The 26,825-nt window shown below is 44.6% G+C and overlaps 1 protein-coding gene across 1 annotated transcript in view; it reads left to right on the top strand.

Moving 5' to 3' along the window:
• Positions 1 to 5,703: 5,703 nt before the first annotated feature.
• LOC308174565 (ryanodine receptor 1-like) overlaps positions 5,704 to 26,825 on the top strand; it is a gene marked incomplete at both ends in the record, with an annotated part of 70,640 nt that continues 49,518 nt past the window's right edge. The window contains 33 exons of the mRNA XM_080549661.1: positions 5,704 to 5,751; positions 10,137 to 10,256; positions 10,519 to 10,620; positions 10,996 to 11,016; positions 12,450 to 12,524; positions 12,989 to 13,067; positions 13,763 to 13,875; positions 14,040 to 14,139; positions 14,430 to 14,526; positions 14,662 to 14,736; positions 14,861 to 15,017; positions 15,477 to 15,641; positions 15,875 to 15,996; positions 16,343 to 16,529; positions 16,928 to 17,063; positions 17,405 to 17,500; positions 17,631 to 17,749; positions 17,865 to 17,998; positions 18,419 to 18,660; positions 19,079 to 19,271; positions 19,656 to 19,872; positions 20,026 to 20,130; positions 20,467 to 20,570; positions 20,657 to 20,752; positions 21,252 to 21,411; positions 21,897 to 22,044; positions 22,700 to 22,899; positions 23,602 to 23,776; positions 24,160 to 24,368; positions 24,939 to 25,297; positions 25,699 to 25,825; positions 26,172 to 26,332; positions 26,673 to 26,825. The exon at positions 26,673 to 26,825 is cut by the window's right edge and continues 10 nt beyond it. Of these exons, the coding sequence (XP_080405787.1) occupies positions 5,704 to 5,751; positions 10,137 to 10,256; positions 10,519 to 10,620; positions 10,996 to 11,016; positions 12,450 to 12,524; positions 12,989 to 13,067; positions 13,763 to 13,875; positions 14,040 to 14,139; positions 14,430 to 14,526; positions 14,662 to 14,736; positions 14,861 to 15,017; positions 15,477 to 15,641; positions 15,875 to 15,996; positions 16,343 to 16,529; positions 16,928 to 17,063; positions 17,405 to 17,500; positions 17,631 to 17,749; positions 17,865 to 17,998; positions 18,419 to 18,660; positions 19,079 to 19,271; positions 19,656 to 19,872; positions 20,026 to 20,130; positions 20,467 to 20,570; positions 20,657 to 20,752; positions 21,252 to 21,411; positions 21,897 to 22,044; positions 22,700 to 22,899; positions 23,602 to 23,776; positions 24,160 to 24,368; positions 24,939 to 25,297; positions 25,699 to 25,825; positions 26,172 to 26,332; positions 26,673 to 26,825 (4,595 nt within the window). The remainder of the gene's footprint in view (positions 5,752 to 10,136; positions 10,257 to 10,518; positions 10,621 to 10,995; positions 11,017 to 12,449; positions 12,525 to 12,988; positions 13,068 to 13,762; positions 13,876 to 14,039; positions 14,140 to 14,429; positions 14,527 to 14,661; positions 14,737 to 14,860; positions 15,018 to 15,476; positions 15,642 to 15,874; positions 15,997 to 16,342; positions 16,530 to 16,927; positions 17,064 to 17,404; positions 17,501 to 17,630; positions 17,750 to 17,864; positions 17,999 to 18,418; positions 18,661 to 19,078; positions 19,272 to 19,655; positions 19,873 to 20,025; positions 20,131 to 20,466; positions 20,571 to 20,656; positions 20,753 to 21,251; positions 21,412 to 21,896; positions 22,045 to 22,699; positions 22,900 to 23,601; positions 23,777 to 24,159; positions 24,369 to 24,938; positions 25,298 to 25,698; positions 25,826 to 26,171; positions 26,333 to 26,672) is intronic.

Genomic DNA, 26,825 nt, shown 5'->3' with positions numbered 1-26,825 from the left:
TAATGATCAACATTAGCCTAATATCTTAGTTTTAAAATGGCTTTGTTGCTTAGTCGTGGCAAACTACTGACTAAATGTGTAATGTTTAACTTTGAAAGGTTCTTGGTGGATGCCTGCAAGTATTTATCCCAGCATCTCCATACTGAAGGGCTGTTCCGGAAGACAGGCTCATTTAGTAGGATCCGACAGTTGAGGGTAAGAGAGCAAAAGTTGTCAACAATCCACATCCAGGGTAAGAGAGAAAAATTGTCAACAATCCACACACAATACCCCATATTGACAAAGTGAAAACAAGTTTAGACATTTCTGCTAATTTATTACAATTGAAACACTTGTTTTCACTTTGTCATTATGGGGTATTGTGTATGGATCGTTGACAATTTTTCTTTATTTAATACATTTTAAATTGAGTCTATAACATAACAACATGTGGAAAAAGTGAAGGGTTATGATGACTTTCTGTAGGCACTGCAAATCAACCTTCTTACCACCATGAGTGTCCCTGTTGTGTGTTGACATCCTCCGACTCTGCCTCCTCTTGACAGGCTGATCTGGAGCGGGGGGAGCCAGTGTTCTCTCTGCCTCACCTAGCCACTCTGCAGCCAAGCGATGTGGCGTCTGTTCTGAAGCAGTTCTTACGGGAGTTGCCCTCTCCCCTCATCCCTGTGGATCTTCAGGGACCACTGTGTCGAGCACAGTGCTTAGAGGAGGACGGTCAGGAGGGAGGCAAGGATGGAGCCACCCTTCTTCTTACAGCCCTGTTTCCCCCCTCCCATTCACGGACCCTACGGTACTTCTGCACTTTCTTGAGACTGACAGCTCAAAGGTTTGTATCTAGGATATACTGCGTCCTCTTCCCACCGATCTGCCGCGTTGTTCCATCCTCCGCTAACTTGTCGCACCATCTCTTATCCTTCAATCACCAGATGTGACGAGAATCGTATGGAGGTGGGTAATCTGGCCCTTGTGATTTCACCTAATCTGCTACAGTATCCGGCTGGGGTGTCTAAATTTACAGTGGGCACTGAGAGGCAGCTGGATAGACAAGCAGCGGTCATCAAGACACTCATAACAAATGCAGATCGTATTGGTAAGTTGGTACAATTTGAAGTTGAGTTTTTTTTGGGGGAAACATTTCAGGCATAACATAACACACAAACAGAAAAACATCATACATAAACAAACTAAGAACATAAACTTGTGGGGCAGATATCATGTTCAGGAACCGTGATCATTGATGATGGTTAGACAGGTACAGTTTGTTACATGAGATTTATGGCATGTTTGCCTAAGTGAGAGAGAAATAAAATGTAAATTAAACAAAAAGAAAATGAATACCTACAATATATATATATATATATATATAAACCCTAATCAGTGTCTGTTTTCTAAAAATAACAATCCCATTTCTTCCAATACTTTTCTCCTTTTTCTTTCTGTAGACGCAGGGAGGTTGATGACGTTTTGATTTATAGTTTACAAGTAAATATCTTTTCTTCCCACATATCTGAGGTGTCATCCCCTCCTCCATTCTGAGCATGTCAACAGTAGAAGAGTCTGGGGAAGCCACACCCCCCCCGGGTGATGGCGAAGGGTTTCAGGCGGGGGTCAGACTTGGTGTGTACAGAAGTTTAAGGCGCCAAAGGAGGCGGAGTGTCGGAGGTGAAGTATGGTGCTTTGATTCATTTGATACGTTGAGTTTGCGGTCGTTTCCGTGCTCGTCATAGGAAATATGATTTTTAGTTTGTTGATTCTTTCAGAGATATTTGTGGATGCCCTCAGGCAATTGAAGCCAGGTCGCACTCCCCCGACGGTCCCATCGAATCCTACTGACAGTGAGTCACTATATACAATTCTGTCGTTTGCTGTGTAATGACAACAAATACTTGTGGGTGAGTTTCCTAAAAACGTTGCACCACTTCATCTTTACATCCAAAGCTCCTAATAGGATACTTTATGACAGTGCTTCAGGAAACTCACCCATACTAGTTGCCAGGTTTCAGTTCAGGTGCCTTTTTTAAAAAAGTATAGTAGAACCATTCAGACATTATAGATAGATAGATAGATTATTATTATTATAATGAGATGAGGGTGCTGTTCCTGACGTATACCGTTCTACCGACTCGACCTCACAGGCCAGCAGAATGCAAAGAGTTCTACACCTCAATCACCAATTATTGCCAAGCGAAAATCCACAGATGACCTCATACAAGATGTAGAAGGCTCTGCCAAGAAAAGGTACAGATCATACTTAATCTCTTTTACGCTAGTTTTGATGTACATTTTTGTTTAAGTTGTGTGTGCGTGTGCGTGTGTTACAGACGCTCAATCCACGACCTAAGAGAAGACAAACATCCCATTAGAAAACAGCACTCTGGTGATGTAATTTCTAGCTTGTACTGTACTATTGTTTAGCTTTTACTCTGAGGTATAAAATATGACTGCTGAAATGTTCACTGTCTTCACCTATATTTCCTATAGACACTGAGTCATCAATTGGCCCCGAGGGCAGTCACCTCTCTGTCCTGAGTGCCATGGAGGGCAGTAGAGCTCAAGAGCCCTGTGTCACATTGAGTGCCTCAGAGAAGAAGAGGAATCAGAAGAGAGATCAAAAAAGATTGAACAGGTAAATGGTGCGCCTTAGTTTTTTTTTATGAAGCTATGTTTGTGCGGTGTCTTGTTTTTGTGAAATGAAATGAATTTGTGAAACCCATGAAATGCCTGAACGTGTATGTTTGCTCTCTGGAGGCCCATGGCACGGGATGACAAGGCTCAGCGAAGGAGAACTCTACGATTCTTCAGCTGGACCAGCCCTGTATGTCTGGTGTCATCTCCTCTCCATATCTTACATTTTGTCTTGAGATTTTCAGCTTTATTGTCTTGGTAGTCAAACAAGAACACTTATTTTGTTGGACGAACCATTAAGAGTACTAACTTTTCTATGAATCTATTCACAGACCACTTCCAGCTCCTCAATTGGGACTGACACTGAAAATTGGTTAATTGTTGATAAAATGACTGAAGCATCCGGCTCGGAGGTAGTTGGACCACCGAGCGTCCCTGTCATTGTGATTGACGGACCAGAAAGAGGTTTGGATGGTTTTGAAACAGTATCATTTACATCTAATTTGTCAACCTGTTACCCTCCTTCTATAATAATTGTGACTGTTTATCTGTCAACAGTTGTAGTGGGCAATGAGGTGGAGGATGACCCAGATCTGCTTAACTACAGCTTTGCTGAGAATCCCAGTGACTTCCTGGATCTTGACACAACAGGCTTGCCCGTTGAATTAGAAAGAAAGGGGGGAGAATGTGAATGTCCTGATGGCAAGTTGGGAAATGAGATGGATGAAACAAAGACGACACATTATGACGCCAATAGTGAACTGTGGGCTCAGGAGCAGGCTGCGGTGAAAGAGGATGCTGAAGAGATGGGGAGAGAGGGTCTTGGTAGAAAGGTAAGGGATATGTTTGGCCAGGTCAGTCAGAAGCCTTGCCGCCCCCGCCGCTCCATCAGTATGCCAGACGTAACCTTGGAACAATTAATAAGTCAAGATAAAAAGACTAAGAAGGAGAAAGAAAAGGGTGGGATGACAGGACCTGAAGATGAGATCGGTGTCGACACCTGGTCACGGAGCAGCAAGGTGGCGGAAGAAGCCGGAACCGTGACCTCGGGAGATAAGGGGCTTGGGAAAGAAATTAACGAGGGAGAAGAGTTGGTACAGGAAAGGCTTTTAGACAAGAAAGAGGAGACTATGGAGTCAGGACCGGCTTTCAAGAGGACACACGTTCGCATGTCTGTATCGGATCGTCTCAGGCGTTTCAATGCGTTGGCTATGATGCTCCGCACCCCCTGGGCTCCTCCCGCAACCCCTAAACCCCAGCTCCGTGATGTCCTGCATGAGTCCCAACTGGTGGGGGGCCACAGGGGTGCCGTGCGCCTGCGACGGCAGGGGGCACGTCGGTTCGGACGTTCCATGAGTCACGACGGTGTAGCAGAAACCTCGTCAGAACAGAACTACGCAAGGAAGCAGGCGCTTGTAGAAATTCCGAGCTTTGGAGAATTAGAAGATCGCTCCCCTTCAAAGCTCATCAAACCGCAACCAACTCTGAATACTTCACACCGAGATGAGCGACTTGAAACCCAACATACGCAGAATCCTGAATTACAGGATGGCGTCTCCCAGACCCCGCACTATCCAGGGACCCCGTCATCAAACCGAGAGCAGAGCCGGGAATCATGTGATGGAAAACCCAACAAATCACCACCACAATCACAGGAACAACCTAAAGAGTCAGATCTGCATGACTTGCTGGAGACGCAGTTGAATATATGTGATCCGAAGCAGGACCCAGGGAAAGAAGACCTTCCAGGTTTAATACAGTCGGATAGACCGTCCCAGACAACCATGGATGTTATGCCTCGGACCATACCGCAGACCATGGTGCCTCAACAGCGTCAGCCCCATATTTCTGAGGTCAAACTCCCTTTTTCCTCCCCTCCAACCCCTTCTCTCTCTCACGCAGACACATGCACACTCAATGACATTATACCAGCTCTCGCACAGAAAGACAGTACATCACCCACTGAAAACGACAATACCGCATACATGGACGCTAATTGCTCCGGATTTGACTTAATAGAAATAGACGTGGGGCTCAGTGCGGTGGGAGGATGCCCTCTCTCTGTGGTTCTCTCATCACCAGGCTTGCAATTCAGGCCCCCAGGCACTAGGAGGCGCTATAGAGACTCACCCCGTCGGTCCAATCATGACATTAGTTTGGCAACAGGAGACTCTCTGCTGGTCTGACACAGATCCAGGGAAGACACGTGCCAGTTTTTTGTTTTTTTTTATGACTTTTATTTTTTATTTTTCAGCATAAAGATGGGGAAAATAAGAACACATAAACAATGTTCTTCCTGATTTTATTGTGTGATATGGAAACTTGATGATACCTCAGAAAAGGTGTATTTTATGTCATTTTATGTTTTATTTTCATGCTGTTTCATGTAGTCTTCCTGTTGTTTTGTTAGGACGTTGTCTATAATTGCATTTTGAGTGTTGATGTTTCATACCATATTTATTATGTTTTTTTTTCTTTTATTAACATATGTATTGTTTACACCACTTTATGGTCATAATAAAAAGATTTATTTTAACTTTACTCTTTTCTGCAACATCCTTCAGTTGTTACTGACTGGGTCTGTGAATGTAAATAATAAATTGGTTTATTCACAAAAGATTAGTTTTTTTGTGTGTCATATAGAGATTTAGTTTCAGTACGATTCAACAACATTGCCATTCGTAGTATTATTGATCAGACTCAGAGCGTTGAGACACAGATTGTTTTGGTCATGAAATTATAATCACGTTTGAGAATGTGCAGTACCTTCTTTACTACTATTGATACCAGCTGGTGGCTCAATTACACTTGACGTACAGCCCTTGACACTTTTGCGACACCCCTTTTTCATGCTGTAATGAGCAGGAGTTAACTGTCACTCTGTCTGTCTCATAACACAGCCAGAGCCACTGGCCCCACGTTGTCCTTCAGCACGCCCACACACAAGCGCTAGGACTGAGAAGAGAGAGGTGGGAGAGTGAGGCAGAGGGAGAGACGACAAGAGGCTGGGTGAGAGACAACCAGACATTTTACCATCTTTCTCCAGGGGTGATCTTATCAAGGTAGCACCCTGGGAGGATGGCTGAGGGAGAAGGGGGAGACGAGGAGATTCAGTTCTTGCGGACGGTAAGTCATGCCATCTCTCATTTTGTTGACATATTTGGTTGTTGTTTATTATACTTACAGATCTGGTTTGCAAAGGGTGTGATGGAGATGATCACTTTAACATTGTAGCTACAAATGCCTAATTGTGTGTTAATGTGTAACTTCAACTTAGAGTTCAACTTTCATACTTTGTGTTAATGGCTTCTGTTCCACTGAGTTTGGAAAGAGCAGATTGGCAGAGACAGGTGCTGCGTTAGTCTGCATTGTTATCTATTTATACACCAGAGCAGCTTGCTATGTTACTGTTTCGGACCACAACGCTTGGTGACAAGTAACAGCTGATTCCTGACAACAGGAATACATGAAAAGAGTGGTTGATAAAAACAAGGAATGCTGTGTGTTTGAGAATCCAGAATCATATTCATACAAATTAGCTCACTGACGCATCAAGTGATGATGATGGAAAACAGAGGGAGGTTACAATGATATATAATTGTATACCATTGAAGGGAACACATTTTGACACAATGCAGACAAATTGCCATTGTATGTAACAGCTTTTGAAATAGGGAGACTTTATTAATAGAAGACTGAATTACTCATTATGGCCATGTGTAGAAGGTTATAGCTGTTCTTAGATCACATGATGTTCTTGGTATTGCCCTGGGGTACTTATGGAGAGGAGACTATTATTCCACTATGCCAGTGTGCTGCATATGGACCCTTACTCTCCTTACCTCTCTCCAGGGTTCCCTGTAGACTTGGAACAGACGAGGGGGGCTAACATAGTGTCAAGGTTACCAACTGTTTCACGGGGATCACTGCTCACAAGCCTCTGCCCAATCGTCGAGGATATTCTGAGATCGAATACTAATTGAATATGTAAACATAGTCCAGCACTTGGCATGTCATTATGTCATATCTGTTCCTAATAAGAACTGAAGATGTGCTGGCACTTGGTGTTTTGGCACTCATACTGGCAAAGACTGATATATTCCATTTTCTTCCAGATGAACATAGCTGAGAATCCATGGTTGGGATGTAAAAATCACAGCAAGATGGTTATAATATTGACTTGGATTTTTCACGTTAGACTTTGAGTGTTAACCTGTAAGGCCATTTTTCTCTCAGCAGGGACCCCCAGTCACATTTCACAGGCCTGGCTTTTCTATGTTTCGCTGTGTCAACTTGTACCGTAATGGCTCCAGACACGGGGTGTGAAAGATGCATGAAATTCATCCGTGTGTATTTGTAGAGGTATCATTCTCAAATGACACTAGCACTTTCTTTTTATAGTGCTGTGTTTGTGCTTGTAGTAGAGCAGCGTAGAAGGCTTGCTTTGTCCTACAGTACACTACCGCCGCCTGCTAGCTTTGTCTATGCTATATATTGTACAAGGTGGCAAAAGGGTTGTGCCACATACGGCAAAGTGCCAGATGTATGGACCTGTTATAACACGTTTGACTTCTCTCATCAAGAAGGGGACTGAAGAAGTCAGCTGGGCAGCTTAATGTGGAAGTGTGAGAAAGACTGACCATCATTTGCTTTGATGCTTGTTCATACTGAACTCTTCTAAGTTCTATATTTACAGACTCTGGGGGATTAGTGAGTTTATAGCCTGGCCCATGACAGCAGCTGTTTACTTCAGTCCGTCTGAGACTGTCACCTTATTGAATATGTGATATGGGGGCTTTTGTTTATACGATTTGTTGAACCATTGCCATGGCGACGGTTTAGGTGTATTGTGTATGTCCTGAGAGGTTTTGTTCTATTTGACTAGCGACAGCACTAGAACCCGTTGACGTGCTTCCTTGAATCACAGAATGTCACTACATTTTCGACCCGATTCGCATCCCCTGTTGCTCTGTCACCAAAGTGTAAGACTTACTTTTGACTGGCATTACATCTAGGGTTTTGAGTCTAGAGCTGTCGGTTTAAGATTAACAGTTTGACACCTGTCTCTGGCTGTGCCGGTCCCTCTTGCTCTCTGCATGTGTGCGCTACAAATGATTATGTCGTTGAGGCTGAGGCTGAGTAATAAAGTCCTGACTTGCCCGTCCCCTTCGGCTCTCAAATATCTGGTGCTCCACAAAGGGGAATGTGTGAGTAGCAGGTGCAGGGGACCGAAATAGAAGGCCAGGGGAGAGCGGTTGTTGAGCCAGTCAGAGAACCGGTCAGAGAGGTTAGTGCTAGGGCAGTTACAGGCACAGAGGAATGACAAAGAAGAGATGTGACTGGAGGTTAAGGAATGAGAGATGAAGATTTAACATGGCGTGACGTTAGAATTATAAGGTTCTATATCAATTTCTGTCAAAATTGAGTTTTTTACATAATCTGATCCATTAGGTATCCAAGGTGTTTATTAATGCCTGTGTGGTGTCTTGAAAATCTTTTTTTTTTTTTTTTAGTAATTCATAAAATACAAAGGTTCCATCACACAAAACATAATGGAATGTAAAAACGTTGACGCTCAATATCTCTGAACTACCCTAAACGGAGATAGAACCTTATAATTCTAAGCTCACGATGGGTGTGAGTCTGCTGGTAGCTGTGACCCAGTCTGTATGGCTCCATGGCACTCATATGCCGTGCTCTCCACCCTTGTTTTGGTTGTCACTTGTCATAGGTCGGGTAGGCAGGCAGGCTCTTTTCACAATACCAAACACTGCTTAAGATGACTCTGGATTTCAACCCACAAAACCAAAATCCTTTGGATGTGAAATCTTACTTATGTTTTGAAAGAAGCAGAAGCTAAATAATGATATGATAGAGTGGTTTATGTGTCAGTTAATTGGTACTGTAGGGTGAAGGCCTTCATTAAGAGACCTCGCCTTGTTCTCTTGAGATGTAAAACACTATGTATTTTGGTTTACATGAGTCATATTGCTGTAACTTTATTCTCTTGTACAGCTTTTCTTTAGCCCCATATAAAATTAGTTATGGCTGTCACTCTACCCCTGGCACGTATTAGTATCAAATGGGCATATCAAGGTTATGGGTGCTACAATAAATCTGAGGCCAATGAAACATGCTACACTAGTGATCATGAAACATATACTGTTTATTATTCAATATATGGGGCAGTTGATTCCTCTTAAGTCCATATTGGAAACCTCCAAACCCCCAAAGAGATGTGAATTAAGGTCAGGGAAGCCATTTTGAGGCTGGAATATCAGAAACATCAATCACTAAAATCTTAACGACTTACCGAAAAACTACACTCCTAAAGTGGATGACCGACGAATGCTGACCATAATAAAAACAAAACAAAAAAGCAACGGCCCCACAGATCAGGGACACTCTGCATCGGGTAGACAAGGGCCCAATCCCAATTCACCCTGACGGCTCTGTTTTGCATGTTTACGTGTAGGATAGGGGTGTCCCAATTCTTGTTCATGTTACATGTAAGGCTGATTTGTGCATGATAGTCACGCATTTTGACATAATTCCATGTCGCGTTTCCCCCCCTTTGTGATTGCCCGAAATCTAAATAAAGTTCAGCTGCAAAGTTGTTGTCCTATATCAGTGCAGACTGGCAGCGTATGAGCACAGGTTGCTAGCCTACAGAACACTGTTATTCTGTCATGAACTGGCCTGATAATGAACCATTGTTCCTTTTTATTTGATGACCTGTTTGATCGATTGATGAGATGAAACTTAAGTTGTGAATGAATCGCGACCGTCAATGCTTTTCAATGACGCTACTGATGACGTATCAGGGTCTTGAAGGGTTGTCCCATTTCATAGGGGAAGATTACAACCACTACGCCTTGTGGCTCTGTCTGAGGCCTTGGCTCCAAAGAGAGTGGCAGTCCAAAACGAGACGTAGGTTTAGGAAAGGGAAACGGGATTGGGCCAACTGGATAACTTGTCTTGATTGGTGATGTTATAGCAGCAGCTGAATGTATTCAAAAGTGTACAGAAACATCTTGTCTGCTTAAATACAAGCAAATGCCTCCAAATTAATTGGATGGCGCTTCATCATCATCATCTTCACCAGAGAATATACCCAGCATCTGGTGGGGTCAATGGGTCACAGACTTCAGGCAGTTATTGCAGGCAAAGGATTGTCAACAAAATACTAAACATACTTCATTTGGATATTATATGTTTTTTTCCCCCAGTGCTTTTGGGGCCCTGAAATAAGGGGAGTATGTTTTAAAAATGTTGAACTTTCTAAATGGTGAACCAAATCTGAAAAAGCAAGTAGTAATTGATCCAAATCAAATCCAGACTGTGTAGAACTAAAAAGACAAAAAGCTTCCTCATTCCAATACGTATAGAGAGCACTGTACTTGGAGTCACTGTATTGAACAATAATATGAACCCCCAGACTTTGTAATCCTTTGTATCACAGTGTTGCTTGTACTCTTTGACGTTTGAAGTCTCTTATCATTTCTATTTAGGATGATCAAGTCGTGCTCCAGTGCACCGCCTCCATCCTAAAAGAACAGATCAAACTGTGCCTGTCATGTGAGGGCTTCGGGAACCGTCTCTGCTTCCTGGAGACGACCTCCAACGCTCAGGTACTGGAACACCACATCCCACTCCTTCACAGCAAGTTGCTTCTTCAGCACGGGAGGCTGGTTGGAGGATGGGCTGATTCTAATGCATGGAATGGATGACATCGTTTGATACCGTTCCTAATTCCATCCCACTACACATGCCATGCATTACAATGAGCCCATCCTCTCATTTCGGCCTCCTCCAGCCTCCCCAGCTCTAAAGTATTTGCCAGTTGCTGCCCATGACCTTGTTTGCCTGATGGATGAGTGTGTTTTGTTGTAGAATGTGCCGCCCGATTTGGCGATCTGCTGCTTCATCCTGGAGCAGTCGCTGTCAGTACGGGCCTTGCAGGAGATGCTGGCCAACACCATGGAGCTGAATGAGGTAAGAGTCAGACGGAGAGAGAGGTTGAAGGTTGTGCTACGAGATCAACGTTTTTATGCTCTCGGACTGGTTCGCCAACAGCTCCAAATGTGATTTCTCATGTTGGTTAGACTTTTTCTAAAGTAGTATTCTGGGCCTGTTACAGTGTGTTCTGCAGTAGTTACAGTATCCTCTGTCATTGACCCAAATCTGTTAAAGTTGAGTCATTTGCTTCTGTAGTTTAATGATAAATGACTTATGTACCAGTATTTTAATTATAGTGTACAGTATTTCTTGTATAAGCATCTTTGACACAGTACCTGAAATGGTTTAGATTTTCGTTTTGTCTCTTTTCTGACCCCATGCCCCATTTCCCCTCTCACCTGCCGACCATAGGCAGTCGATTTGGACAAATGGGTATGTCTGCTCATGTTTCACTTCCTGTCACGTGTCCTCGAAGTTTTCCCCTCCTCCCCTTGTCTACCTTGATGGTCCTTACCCCCCCTACCACCTAATGTCCCTGTCTGAATCAGTGATGTAGCACTTTTTCCTTTACTCTCAACAGTCGGCTATAACTGCACTTCACCCCCTCACGTCATTCACACTTTGCTTAGTGTCATAGCTTAAATACCAAGTAGCGTTTCAAATGACACTCAAGGAAAGATTCCTGTCAGCAAGCTAAGCAGCTAAGAAGCTCTTACTGCGTCCAACATCATAAATCAGAAAATACCTCTCCACCACATGTACTGAGTGCACAGTATTTCATTTGAGGCAGAGCCTTTTACTGCCCTGTCCTGAAGTGTCCTACAATATATGACCTCCATTTTCAATTCCCTGTTCATAACTGTTCATTTCATTTTCATCTCTCCACATCTTGCTGGTCAAACATTGCATGCATGTACAGTACCACCCCTTCACCTTTTACTTAAGCGCTGCCGTTCTTCCCTAAGAAATGGTGTTTGCACTTCAACCAACCAATCATAAGGGTTTCAAAGTGTAATCAGAGCCGGACCTCGATCATGCCATCGTGTGGTGTTATAAACTTGGATTGCTTTAACCCCAAAAACACCCCCAGGGGGGGATCTGAGCTCACTCACGGAATAATCATTATCATAACAAGGTTTTACGGTGGGATGATAATCATCACTAATTTTAACGAATGATGTTGAAGTAACAGTTGTTTTGTGGAAAATGGTTTGGTTCTTCAGTTCGGTTCACAGACGTGAACAAAATGTGACTTGTGGTTGGAATCGTGTCGCCATGTGGTGCGTTGTTACTCATCTGACTTGATGTTCTGTCATCGTTTTATGTGTCTGTTACGGTACATGTGGGAATACGGTACATGTGGGAAAACTAGGGTTAGGGTTAGGTGCTAGGGTGCTACGGTTAAGGTTAAGGTTAGGGGTAGGGGTAGGGTTAGGGTTAGGATTAGGATTAGGGTTAGACATGCCAGCATGTACCAAGTCGACGTTGCACCTAACCCTAACCCTAGTTTTCCCACATGTACCGTATTCCCACACGTACCGTAACATATCTACTTCTATACTCACTGTCCCTGTTCATAATTGACGATACGTGGCCTTACATGTCTGTGTTTTTTTTGGGGTTTCTCTGTGATATAAATGGTCTATGTAAATCCTCTCCTACTGGGGCACATAGCAAGGTTGTCTGTCCGCCTGGCCCGACTGTTCTCGGTTTGGAACGAGGAGGATGCCTGCCGCCTCTTCTGTCTCTGTCCTCCGTCCACAAGAGTCCTGTTGGTCTGACCTCAGCAGCAGGCTGTATGCTGAATTAGAATCCTACATTCTGTGGTATGGCTGGACTGTAACTTCTCCTCTCTCTGTCCTCAGTCTTCCCAGGGGGGGGGCCACCGTACCCTGCTGTATGGCCACGCTATCCTACTGAAACATACCCACTCAAGCATGGTGAGCTGCCTCCTCTCTGCCCGGCAACATCCACTGTTTGTGCCTCTGTAGTTTTCAGTCTCTCACATTACTCTGATTTTACTATCCGTTTACATTTAACGTTTTGGGGCATTTAGCAGACGCCTTTATCCAAAGCGACTGTCAATAAATACGTTTGTCTAAGTAAGCGAATCATTTATCCGCCAGTCATTGTAAGAAAAAGTAATTCTGTGCTAGGGTCAGGGGCCATTGGCAGTCACAATGCTCGAGGAAGATTTTTTTAAATGTATTTATTTATAGTAGAGAAATTGTACAAGGGGGTAAAGGGGATGACGAGGTCTTAGGAGGGACAGTTAAGGTGTAGTCTGAACTCTCCACTTCGACATCTTCCTCTAGTAGTCTCTTCCTTGTCCTGTGTAATGCTGGGTTTTACCAGCTGTGCGTGTCAACCAGGAGTGGACATTTGTATTCTCTCTCTCCTGCAGTACCTCTGCTGTCTGAGTACGTCACGGTCTCTCACAGACAAGCTGTCTTTCGATGTGGGCTTGCAAGAGGATTCCACAGGTATGTTTCTTACTGTGTAGGAAAGCCACACGAATCACACAGGACCCCTCTCACCCCAATCACACAATCATTTCAGCTACTTCCATCAGGCCGCCGTTACAGAATTCCACTGCCCCGGAAAAACACATACAAAAAAATCATTCATCCCATCTGCAACCACCGCCCTGAACATTTTAAAATAGGAACCGCATATCTTTTTTAAACCACAACATTTTAGCTTCTTAAAGCATAACACTGTTTTTATTATTCTTTTTAAATGACTGGACTTTTTTAAATTGGCACTACATTTTATAAACACTGCTTTGTCTGTCTGTTTTTATTGTATGTATTCATGTATGTGACCTATGTGTGTTTTTAATGTGGAAATGTATTCTTGAACTGCACTTTACGGAGCCTGTCGAAGGAGAATTTCTGTCACTGTGTGACAGACAATAAAGCTATCTTGAATCTTGAATCTTGAGATCAGAGGAGGTCGGTACAGGTAGAAATCAGAGAACGGCACATGTTTGATACCATTCCATTCGTTCCATTAAAAAAAAAATAGTACAATGAGCCCGTCTTCTGATTTCTGCCTTCACCAGCCTCCCCTGGGAGATATATTCACAATATAAAAAAGAGCAAATTATTCTCAATGTCCCTCTGCTGAATTCACGTATCGGTCCTTATGTGAGTAATGCACATATGCTCCTTTCTAGGGGAGGCGTGCTGGTGGACCATTCACCCTGCCTCCAAACAGAGGTCAGAGGGAGAGAAGGTCAGGGTGGGGGATGACCTCATCCTTGTCAGTGTGTCCTCTGAGAGATACTTGGTAAGGCTTTTCTTTCGTACCTAGTGTACAGTACCGTCATCGCCAGTTTGAAGTTGAGGCAGCTTTACCTGTTCTTATCTCTTTCTCTCATTTACTCACCTTCTCTCTCTCTCTCTCTCTCTCTCTCTCTCTCTCTCTTTCTCTCTCTTTCTCTCTCTTTCCAGCATCTCTCCTACGCCAGTGGTGACCTCATGGTGGATGCCTCCTTCATGCAGACCCTGTGGAACATGAACCCTGTGTGTTCTGGGTGTGAGCTCGCTGAAGGTGTGGATTTATGTTATTTTTAGATTTTGTAGTGAGCAGATATGAAATTGATAGTTTCCTGCCGTATCTTTCCCTCATTCTCACTACCTGCTGTAAACTGACTAGCTATATAACCTGCTATAAAACTAAAAGGTGAGAGACAGCTCCGCAACTTTTCCAAGGTGCTGATTCTAGCAGGATTAACTCAGTAGGCCAAAATTGCGAAGAAAAATCATGTACTTGAATGTGTACAACCGACCATATTGTGCAAATTGTAACAAACATGACCTGCTGTGACCTTCCCCCTGCAGGCTTCCTGACGGGAGGCTACGTTCTCAGGCTGTTCCATGGTCATATGGACGAATGTCTGGCCATCCCTGCTGCCGAAGGGGGAGATGACCAGCGCAGGTAACCAAAACAGATGAATAATAATAATAATAATAATAATAATAATAATTATTATTATTATACACCTGATATCACAAATAACAGCATTATCCTCCAGTCAATAACTGTGACTAACCCATTCTGTGTCTATTTCAGAATGGCTCATTATGAGGGAGGTGCTGTCTGTAGCCATGCTCGGTCTCTATGGAGACTAGAACCCCTTCGTATCGGGTGAGTGGATTCACTTGCAGTGCATCAGCTTCCATGAAAAAGAAAAAAAGGACCATTGACTTTTATTAATGTCATGTCTGTTGTGGGGGTTGGTGTGCTTCTTTGTGCTTGCCGCTCTGTTCAGTTGGAGTGAAGGGCACATGAAGTGGGGCCAGTCTTTTAGGGTCCGTCACATAACGACGGGTCGATACCTCTGTCTGGACGAAGAGAAAGGACTGCTGGTGGTGGACCCGGAGAAAGCCAACACCAAAATGGCCGCCTTCTGCTTCAGAGCTTCGAAGGTCAGAGTCATCACAAACCAGCTTATAACAGAAATGTCTTCTTTTAGAAATGTCTTCAGAAATGTCTTCGGCGGTAGAGGTTAGAGAGGCCGGCTAGCAATCGTAAGGTCGCTGATTCGATTCCTACCTCAGGAGGAGAGCTGCATGAGCCCCAAATTGCTCCAGGGGCGCCGACTATGTCTGACCTCGTGCCTAGAGCAAAAAATACCACATTCCAACAATTATTATTATTATTATTATTTTTATTATTTTATGGGCCCTTGTGAAGAATAAATATAATTCACTTTATAGAATCAACCACATACGTTTAGCAGTATTGGGCCTGCCTATCTATATAAGAGGTCTCATATCTTCCCCCTATACTCTGAATGCTGAATAATAATATCAAATCCAACTGTTCTCACAATAAAGAGAGAGTATCATTCGTTCTCCTTGTTTTTCCAATGTTCCAACTTACAGGAGAAGATCGACGTGGCCCAGAAGCGAGACGTGGAGGGCATGGGCACGCCAGAGATCAAGTATGGAGAGTCCATGTGCTTTGTGCAGCATGTGTCCACGGCGCTCTGGTTAACATACGCCTCTGTTGATGCCAAATCCGCCCGTCTGGGTCCTCTCAAGAGAAAGGTATGGAGGTTTGGCTAAGTGTCAGTTATGGAGGTGTGGCTAAGTGTCAGTTATGGAGGTGTGGCTAAGTGTCAGTTCAGTTCAGTTCAGTAAAACACCTTTACTGAAGGACAGTAATGGAAAAGCAACAACAATATTAAACCTAAATAGTGAAAATCCCCATATATTTCTCCTGTTTTGAAACTTGTATTTTTGCCCATGTGTTTAGTTCCCTGTTTGGTTCTCTCTCCTAGGCCATCCTTCATAAGGAGGGTCACATGGACGACGCTCTCACCGTGGCCCGCTCCCAGACAGAGGAGTCTCAGGCCGCTCGTATGATCTACAGCACCGCAGGCCTCTTCACACAGTTCATCAAGTATGGATGGACCCCCCCCACACACACACACCTCCTTCACTGCAGCTTCTAAATCCATATGAATATCTGAATGTGTTAATATCAAGTCGCTATTTATTTTCTGACCGAGTGGATCTTCTATACTGTATAGACCCTGACAGCCTGACAGGACAACTGTCCACAGCAGAGAGCGGAGAAAAACTGCCGCAATGTACGACCTTATTATCAGTGAGGTGTCATGTCTGTATACTGTATAGACCCTGACAACCAACCGACCTTCAGAGCAGAGCGTGAGAAAACTGCCTCAATGTCCTACGTTACTATCAGTGCAGTGTTGTCATGTCCCCTCCTCTTCTCTTGTGTTCAGAGCGCTGGACTCGCTCAGTGGGAAGAACAAGTCTCCAGGGCCCCCCTCTCTGCCCATGGACACAGTGGCTCTCTCCCTGCAGGACCTCATCTTCTACTTCCGCCCCCCCGAGGAGGAGCTGGAGCATGAGGAGAAGCAGACCAAGCTGCGCTCCCTCAGGAACAGACAGAACCTCTTCCAAGAGGAGGTGGGTGCTCACGTGCAGTGGATAAGGGGAATGAATACACCTCACCATGGACTCACGCTTTGCATACGAACAACAGCTTGACAGTTCAATCTAGGGATGCACCGAAATGAAAATTCGTGGCCCGAAATCGAAATTAAGGAAACACTTGGCTGAATACCGAATACAGAGTGCATACCGGCACAATTTTTGTACCATTGCATGAATTGCATAATAGCTTTGTATTCATGCTTGTATGCATCATGTGAAATGTAAAATGATAATTATCAAAATTACGTGTTTGAAACTATATACTTTGTTACGTAATATTCCCTCATTTCATTTCATCAAAGTAAGTTTCTTTTCACTGCTTCTCTCTTTTTAATGTTTACATATTTTTTAATTGAATTCATCCCACTCAGGGCATGATCACTCTGGTGCTGGACTGCATCGACCGTCTCAACGTCTACAACACGGCGGCCCACTTCTCTGAGTTTGCCGGGGAGGAGGCAGCCGAGTCTTGGAAGGAGATTGTTAACCTGCTGTACGATCTGCTGGGTATGTTTGATCCTATTATGACTCAATTCTTTAATGACTCATTTAACATTTTAACCATTTAGCAGACGCTTTTATCCAAAGCGACTTACAATTAGAGCTTGGAGTAACTTAGGGCCATGTGTCTTACTCAAGGGCACACTAGTGGTGATGTTTGAACTCCAGTCCAACTGTCACTGTCCAGTCACTGTCCACTAGGCCACCACTACCCCACTACTACATATTATGTTCCACTGCGTAACTACTGTGTGTCTATTGGGGATACAATACTGTACATCCTCTCCATTCTGAACATGATCGTGCTTGACTTAGTTGTTGTCTCTTGTCATTCCCTTCATACAAAGCTTCCTTGATCAGAGGTAACCGTGCCAACTGTGCTCTGTTTTGTGACAACCTGGATTGGCTGGTCAGCAAACTGGACCGTCTGGAGGCTGCTTCAGGTATGGTCCTTTTGCAACCCCCCCCCCCCCCGCCTCCCCCAGCTCTCTTTCAGAACTGGTTGAGACAATTTCCTTTTGGTACTTCCATTCTATTTTCAGCGAGTTTCCTTGTGTGTTACCCTCACCGTAGGCATTTTGGAGGTGCTGTACTGTGTTCTGATTGAGAGTCCTGAGGTCCTGAACATCATCCAGGAGAACCACATTAAATCCATCATCTCTTTACTGGATAAGCATGGACGCAATCACAAGGTCAGTGACTGTGTGTTCAGGGATACTGTAATTACTTCTTCTTTATCAGTGTCAGGGAGGTGTTCAATGCAATCCTACTGAGTTGCTTCCCCTGCTCTTTTCCTGTGTGTTCTAGGTGTTGGATGTGCTCTGCTCTTTATGTGTGTGTAACGGGGTGGCTGTAAGGTCCAATCAGAATCTCATCACAGAGAATCTACTTCCGGGTCGCGACCTCCTCTTGCAAAGCAACATCATCAATTATGTCACCAGGTACGGTACAGTCTGATGTCTGGGACCGCCAACCACACAAGAACAAGATCAACGTCTGCTCTTTCATTCACTTGATTCATATTTGTGATAGCTGCTGGTGAAAGTCGGCATTTCAATGTTGTTGAAAATCAATGACACACTCGCTAGTCAACTAACACAGCTTGTTTTGTGAGCCTGCTAACAATGTAAAGTAGTGTTATAGTTAACTAGGTAGTAGTGGGGATTACTCACCGAATCCATTGCATTGCAATATTTTGGCTTGACTAGCGAGTGTGTTGTGATTTTCAACAACGTTGAAACGTATTTCTGTGTTTCAAAAGAAATGTCTGAACATTTTGATTGGTTGCTGACTTGTTCCCCATTTCACCAGCTGCTGTCGCATATTAATTCTATTCTATTTCGCCCCCCCCCTCTGGTCAGTATGAGGCCCAACATCTTCCTGGGAACGTGTGAGGGATCCACCCAGTATAAGAAGTGGTACTTTGAGGTGATGGTGGACCACGTGGAGCCCTTCCTGACAGCCCAGGTGTTCCACCTGCGTGTGGGCTGGGCTCTGACCGAGGGTTACAGCCCCTACCCCGGAGGAGGCGAGGGCTGGGGAGCCAACGGCGTGGGGGACGACCTCTACTCCTACGGCTTTGATGGACTCCACCTGTGGTCAGGTACGGTACAGAGAGAAGGAGCAGGGCCTCCTGTTAGTGTGCTTTCTGTTTGTGCGGTTTTATGTGGATGTGTGACGCTGTCCCTTTGACTTGATGCTGTGACTGTAAGTGGAGGAGGTGTGGAGATGTATGTATGTTTCTATCTTTTAACTGTGCTGGAAATGCTTGGATATGTGCTGCTGTCTGTCGTGTGTGTTCTTGTTTTTAACATATAACCTGATTTCTTTTCAGTCCCCCCCCCCCCCTCCCCCCAAGAGGCTTTTGTCTTTTTCCAGGCCGCCAATGCAAATAAGAATTAGTTCTTATTGGCCTGCCTGATTAAATAAAGGTTAAATAAAAAAAACTCCTGGCGTCAGAACGCAGTCGTCTTGTCACCTGACCACGTGTCATTGACCTCATCATGTGTCCCCCTCATCAGGGCGTGTTCCCCGACACGTGGCTTCCCCCAACCAGCACATCCTGGCGGCGGACGACGTGATCAGCTGCTGTCTGGATCTGAGCGTGCCCAGTATCTCCTTCCGTATCAACGGCCACCCGGTCCAGGGCATGTTTGAGAACTTCAACCTGGACGGCCTCTTCTTCCCTGTCGTCAGCTTCTCCGCAGGCATCAAGTGAGTGAGACCCGTAACCCCATGTAGTTGTTGTTATTTAGACTCAGGACATTCGGTCCGGAATCATTACGCAGACGACGAGATTGATGTGATGTCCTCCGGTCTCTCTCTCTCTCTCTCTCTCTCTCTCTCTCTCTCTCTCTCTCTCTCTCTCTCTCTCTCTCTCTCTCTCTCTCTCTCTCACTCTTTCCCTCTCTCTCTCTCTCTCTCTCTCCTCTGTCTTATTCTCTCTCTCTCACTCACTCTCTCTCTCTCTCTCACTCTTTCCCTCTCTCTCCCTCTCTCTCTCTCTCTCCTCTGTCTTATTCTCTCTCTCTCTCACTCACTCACTCTCTCTCTCTCTCTCTCTCTCTCTCTCTCTCTCTCTCTCTCTCTCTCTCACAGGCTTCGCTTTCTCCTCGGAGGCCGACATGGCGATTTTAAATTCCTCCCCCCTCCAGGCTACGCCCCGTGCTACGAGGCCGTGCTGCCCAAGGACCGACTGCGTATCGAGCCCATCAAGGAGTATAAGCACGATTTCGACGGCGTTCGCAACCTGTTGGGACCCACATCGTCCCTCTCGCATACAGCCTTCACCCCCTACCCTGTGGACACAGTGCAGGTAAAAACACTTAACGTTCGTGACACATCTCTCTCTCTCTCTCTCTCTCTCTCTCTCTCTCTCTCTCTCTCTCTCTCTCTCTCTCTATCTCTCTCTCTCTATCTCTCTCTCTACCCTTTACGACTGCCTCCGTTCACGATGTCGTCCTTTCAGATAGTCCTTCCACCTCAGTTGGAGCGCATCCGGGAGAAACTGGCGGAGAACAGCCACGAGCTTTGGGCCGTCACACGTATTGAACAGGGATGGACCTATGGGCTAGTGAGTGCTTCCCCTACAACTCTAGTCAGCACACACTGTTAATATGACTGTATATCGTGACGTTAGAATTATACGGTTCTATCTCAACTTTTTGTCAAAATTTAGTTTACATAATCTGATCCATTAGGTGTTTATTAATGCCTGTGTGGTGTTCTTTTTAAAATCTTGACATTTTTGAGTTAGTAATTAATAAAAATACAACGGTTCCATCTCACAAAACGTAATGGAATGTAAAAACTTAGAGATAGAACCTTATAATTCTAAGCTCACAATATACTACGCATGTATTGTCTGGCTTACGGGTCTTAATTCCCCCCCCTATACTTCCATCCTAAGTTCCGAGATGACAATAAGAAACTGCATCCCTGCCTGGTGGATTTCCAGAGCTTGCCTGAGCCAGAGAGAAACTACAACCTCGCCATGTCGGGAGAGACGCTGAAGTGAGTCAAGGTCTCAGCCAGAGCTCTCGTTTGTGTACTAGGAATTCAATGCCACAGTCTCACTCTGTGTTTTTTTTTCTTCCAAGGACACTTCTGGCGTTGGGCTGTCATGTTGGAATGGGGGATGAAAAAGAAAAAGAAAAAGCAGAAGAAAACCTGAAAAGGATCAAACTACCTAAGACGTGAGTCTTGAGGATTGTGATGCGTCGTTAGTTCAGTTACGAACCGTCCTTCCGTTGTTCTGGGCGTGGTCATGGTCGGTACCTCGTCATTTCAGAATGTAGAATCATCAATTAACTGGCCTAGTTTGGTTTTAGATCTCTTTCATGTAATATTCTTTTACTTCTTTAACACTAGAACAGCCGTGCCTTTTTTACCTGCTAAAAGAACCGCCTCTTTACAATGCTCAAGCTGCTATTTACACACAACGACCACTAGTTGGCCGCTTGTAAATTAGCCTGCTTCCTACACAGAAAAAACTGCAAAATAGCTTTATATTAGCTTATCCTGATGTGATTTTGAAAATGTACGGATACTGGGTGGTAGAACGCACATATCTAGGAGAAAGTCATGAAAGGGGGGTCCTGAAATTTCATCAAGTGCAAAGATATAAACATTTGTTTTACTCACACCCTCACGGCTGACTAAGTGTTAATCAAGAGACCACTTTTGATCCGTTAGGTATGTGATGAGCAGTGGGTACAAGCCTGTCCCTCTGGACCTCAGCCACGTCAAGCTGACACCCAATCAGAACACCCTAGTGGAGAGACTGGCAGAAAATGGACACAATGTGTGGGCTCGTGACCGTGTACGCCAGGGTTGGACCTATAGTATTGTACAGGTACCTTTCATCTCTCTCTCTCTTTCTGCAGGAGATTTTTTCTTTTCTTCTTTATCTTACTCTCACTCACCAAGTAGCTCAAGTCCTTGAATGCCAGTCTTGTTTTTGTCACATAGGATTTAATACACATGTAGGCGTAAAGGTGGGCACAAGCTCAGCTGAAGTGTTGCAGATAATATCTTCTATGTTCTAAATGTTGAACCCCGGGTGATATGATATCTGTGTTCCGTGTGAGTCATACCTAACGGGACTGAGTCACCGAAGAACATTTTCAGAACATTTATGTAACTGTTGACACATAAAAAGATGAAAGAGTTTCTGAAACACAACATCACAGTGTTCATATTTATATTACCTACTACAGTATCAACCCCTTGTCATTGCCTAAAGCTAAATGTCTACGAGCTTTAAATATTACTTTGATCTATATCTTATAGTTTTTTTTTTGGGACTGACTGTAACCTACCTCTGCTTTTTCCCTTCAGGACATAATGAACAAGCGCAATCCACGCCTGGTGCCGTATAACCTTCTGGATGAAAAGACCAAGAAGACCAACAGGGACACTGTGTGTGCAGCTGTCCGCACTCTGATTGGCTACGGTTACAACATAGAGCCACCTGACCAGGAGAGCAGTGAGTTTGTCTCTCTGCCTACCAACTGGCCCCTGGTCTATCCAATATATAGGGGAGATAGAAGTCTCCTCCTACTTGCAAATTAGCACCTACTTAGGTCCAGAAACTGGTGGTTTCACTAGAATTACTCTGACGCCTTTGTTTTTAAACAGACAGCTATCACACTATCACTAATAAACAAGACAGTTATCCACTTATCAGTAGTCCAAGCTTAACTAGATAATCTTACTTAGTACTCAGAATGTAGAGAGGTGAGTCCACTGCTAAGTTCACAAATGTATGTATATCTCTTTTAAAGCTTCTCCATGAATCAGAATTGCTTTTATTACATCCAATGTAGGTACAAGTTGTTTTTGCAATTGCAGCAGGATACAAAACCAACAATAATAGAATAAAGTAAGATAAGTAAAGTAAGTAATAATATAGTAGAATAAGGTAATAAAGTGATAGTGGTGGTAGTTGTACTCCAGCGGGACCAGTCTTACTGCAGTAGAAACAGTAGTGCAAAACTGCTGTACAGGTGCCAGAATTATGAAATGCGATATCATACAAATTGCAGAATGATACAGTACAGGAAGTCAAGGTACAGGAAGTCAAGTAGTAGTCACCCTCGTTGTTCCTGTCTCTGACCCCCTCTCTGTTTACGTCACTATAGGTGGTCTTTGCCCGGGCAGTTCAGACAAGATCCGAGTGTTCCGGGCGGAGAAGTCCTACGCGGTGACCCAGGGGAAGTGGTACTTTGAGTTTGAGGCCGTGACAGTGGGGGAGATGAGGGTGGGCTGGGCCAGACCCAGTGCCCGTGCCGATACCGAGCTGGGGGGAGACGAACTTGCCTACGTCTTCAATGGCTTTAAGGTACGACATTGGCTCCTTCTGTTCAGCACGTTAGTCTTGTACTGTTGTCGGCATGGAATGTGCAGTAAGACCCAAAAAAACAAAGAACAGGTGGAAATGGTCTATTTTTAGGACGGTGTCAGAAGAGGTTAACTCAGTGGTGGCCTAGCGGATAGTGAGTTGGGCTGGTGATCAGGAGGTCATGAGTTCAAATCCCACCTGTGAACACCACCACCACTGTGCCCTTGTGTAAGGCACTTAGCCCTAAGTTACTCCAGGGAGACTGTCTCTGTCATCTCCAATTGTAAGTCGCTTTGGATAAAAGCGTCTGCTAAATGGTAAAAAATTAAATAAAAAAGGGAAAGATGAGATACCTTTTGAGACTCAAAATCAATATATTTGAAAAATACAGGGAAAACTTTAACATTTATATGAAACTTGACACCTTTTAATTTAATACTCATTCGACATATATTATCAGTAACATGTTTATCGAAACACCTCCGGACTTCTTATTTCTTCCTTTTTTTCTTCCTTTTTTTCCTTTCCTTTTCACTTTTTTACCCATCTGTTTATGGGATAAGCTATGTTTCTTTACCCTTTGTTTTGCCATTTAAGATGTAGATATGATGTTCTGTCCATGTCTATGCTGAAACCCAATAAAAACTCAGGTGATAAAAAAAAAAAAAAGTTTTTTTTTTTTTTGTAAACCTTCCATTCCAGGCTCAACGTTGGCATGTGGGCAATGAGCCCTTCGGGCGCAGCTGGTTGCCTGGTGACGTGGTGGGCTGTATGATCGACCTGACAGAGCAGATCATCATGTTCACCCTCAACGGAGAGATGCTGATCAGTGACTCTGGCTCTGACATGGCCTTCAAGGACATTGAGATAGGAGAGGGTGAGTGGCTGAACATTGGGACTTAAAGCTTGGGCAATTCACAAAGAAGAATTAGCCTAGTCTGGTGTGCAATGTTGGTAGAAACTTCATTGCTCACAAAGTAGCTTTCAACTAGTCATGACTTGGGGGTTCACATATTTATTCACACTTATAACAACAACAACAACTGAAAATCACTTTCACATAGAAATTGTGGACAATGTTTTTTTTTCTCTCTTTAGTTCTCTTAGGTTAAAACGTACAGGAAGTGTGGATCTCTTTAACAACCCCATGTTATGGTCCATGTATTTGGGTAGATTAATGAATCAAGTGGTACAAATAAGGGGACAAATAAAGTAGTTTGAATTGGAATGAGAGTTGTGTGTGTGTGTGTCCTCCTCCAGGCTTCATCCCTGTGTGCAGTCTGGGCCAGTCCCAGGTGGGCCGGATCAACCTGGGTCAGAACGTCAGCAGCCTGCGCTACTTCACCATCTGTGGGCTGCAGGAGGGCTTTGAGCCCTTTGCCATCAACATGAAGAGGGACATCACCATGTGGTTCAGCAAGAGCCTGCCCCAGTTCATCCCTGTTCCCACGGACCACCCTCACATCGAGGTGCCCTACTTATCTGTATACTAGCTTCTATTTTTTTGTAATGGATAGAAACTGCTTCCACTAACTTTTCTATTATCATAATTTAAAAAAATGAAAAAAGAAAGTAAGATTTGTATTCCAATTCAATTCAATTCAACTTTATTCGCCATGTGCAGTGCACTAGGAACATGCTTTGGTATTCAACCATACTAAACAAGCTACAGTACATTGAGACGACAACAGACTACAACAAGACGACAGCACGACAATACTCAAGACAAAATATACAGTACCAATATGAGTGGATATTATTAATAAATACTGTACAACTAAGTGCAAGAACATGTAAAGTGCAAGGTACAATGATCAGCAGTTATTGAGGAGGGCTATGGCTTTGGGGAAGAAACTGTTCAAGTGTCTTGATGTTTTTGTCCTGGTGGCCCTGTAGCGCTGTCCAGAAGGGAGTAATGTAAACAAGCTGTGAGCTGGATGTGAGTGGTCAGCCACAATCTTGCGTGCTCTCTTCAGTGATCTGGAGCTATGGAGTCAGTATGTGACTGACAACCCTTTCGCCCTACCTATATACTGTAGGTGTCCCGTGTGGATGGAACGGTGGACAGCGCCCCCTGTCTGAAGCTGACCCACAGGACGTTTGGCTCTCAGAACGCCAACGTAGACCTGCTGTTCCTCAGACTCAGCATGCCGGTGGAGTTCCACGAGACGTTCAAGATCGGGGCCGGGACCACGCCCCTCACCCGGGCCCTCACCATCCCCGAGGACGAGGTGCTGGAGGTGGACCCCGACTCTGACTTTGAGGTGCTGAAGAAGTCGGCCACCAGGAAGGAGCTGGAGGAGAAGGAGAAGGAGCCGTCCGTGCCGAAGGAGATCCCGGGCAACAAGAACGGAGAGAATGAGAAAGATGCCTCGACGGAGAAAAGCAAGAAGAAGGGGTGAGTGGGGCGGGGGGGGGGTTAGATTGGCTGAGGGTAGTAAAAGGGGAAGAAAGTGTGTACAGCTGGTAATGTGGGAAGAGAATGTACAGTAAAGCCCAATGCACATGGCGTGCGATTTTGTCGCACCGCGAATTCGATTCCATTGTTTTGAATAAGACAATGCACACGGCGTGCGATGCAATATTGTCGCACAACAACATTCGATTCTCCATTCACATCCACACACTTCGGTGGTGTGAATTGAGAATCGAATGTTGTCGTGCGACAAAATCGCACGCCGTGTGCATTGGCCTTAAGTACACTGACTGTAATCATAATCACGTCTGTGTTAATGAAACATGGTTTGAACAGGATGTTGTTAATACTCTGACACTGTCTTTCTTTGCGGTCTTCTTCAGGTTCCTCTTCAAGGCCAAGAAGGCTGCTTTCATCGCTCCGCCTCCTGTTATTAATATTCCCCGCTTGATGGAGGACGTGGTCCCAGACGACAGAGATGACGTGGACATCATCCTCAACACCACGACGGTATGTCTGTTTACCTCTTCTGACCTATTCATACCCATGCAGTCTCATAGTGTCCTTTGGAGGGATAGTTCACTATTTTACACCTTATAGTCAGATGATTCCTTCCCCTGAAAGTAGTCCATGGGCCAGAAGAAACTGTAACCGTGGTTGCAATGGGTTTCACTATTGCTAATGAGACATTTCCACTGAATGCTATTCAATGGTAACATACGCTGCATGTTATATGATATCTGACTTTTCCCTAGGATATCATGGCTCGAGAAATGATTCATATTTGTTTTGTCTGAGTAGTTGAAATAACCCAACTTGTCGTTGTTTGTTTTCTGCCCACCTCCTCTCTGTGTAGTACTATTATTCAGTGCGCGTGTTTGCTGGACAAGAGCCCAGCGGTGTGTGGGTGGGCTGGATCACCCCTGACTACCACCAGTACGACCCTCACTTTGACCTCAGCAAGGTGCGAAATGTGACTGTCACCGTGGGAGATGACAAGGGTAACATCCACGACAGGTGAGTAACGTGTCCTCATGCCCGTAGAGACAGGTATACACACACACAAACACACACACCGAGCACACACAAACACACACACCGAGCACACACAAACACATACACACACACCGAGCACACACACCGAGCACACACAAACACATACACACACACCGAGCACACACAAACACATACACACACACCGAGCACACACAAACACATACACACACACCGAGGACACACAAACACATACACACACACACCGAGCACACACAAACACATACACACACACCGAGCACACACACACACACACATTCACAAAAAGATGATCTTCTCTTCCCCGTCTTCCTTCCTCTGTCAGTATGAAGCGCAGCAACTGTTACATGGTGTGGGGAGGAGAGTTCAGCAGCTCCCAGCAGACCCGTATCAGTCAGGAGGACTTTATTATCGGCTGCCTCATCGACCTGGACACGGGCCTCATGACCTTCACTGCTAATGGGAAAGAGATCAACAC

Source organism: Nansenia antarctica (assembly GCF_963989245.1).
Source record: "Nansenia antarctica genome assembly, chromosome: 20".
Classification (NCBI taxonomy): domain Eukaryota; kingdom Metazoa; phylum Chordata; class Actinopteri; order Argentiniformes; family Microstomatidae; genus Nansenia; species Nansenia antarctica.
The sequence above is the reverse complement of the archived record's forward strand: the minus strand, read 5'-3'. Positions and strand labels throughout refer to the sequence as shown.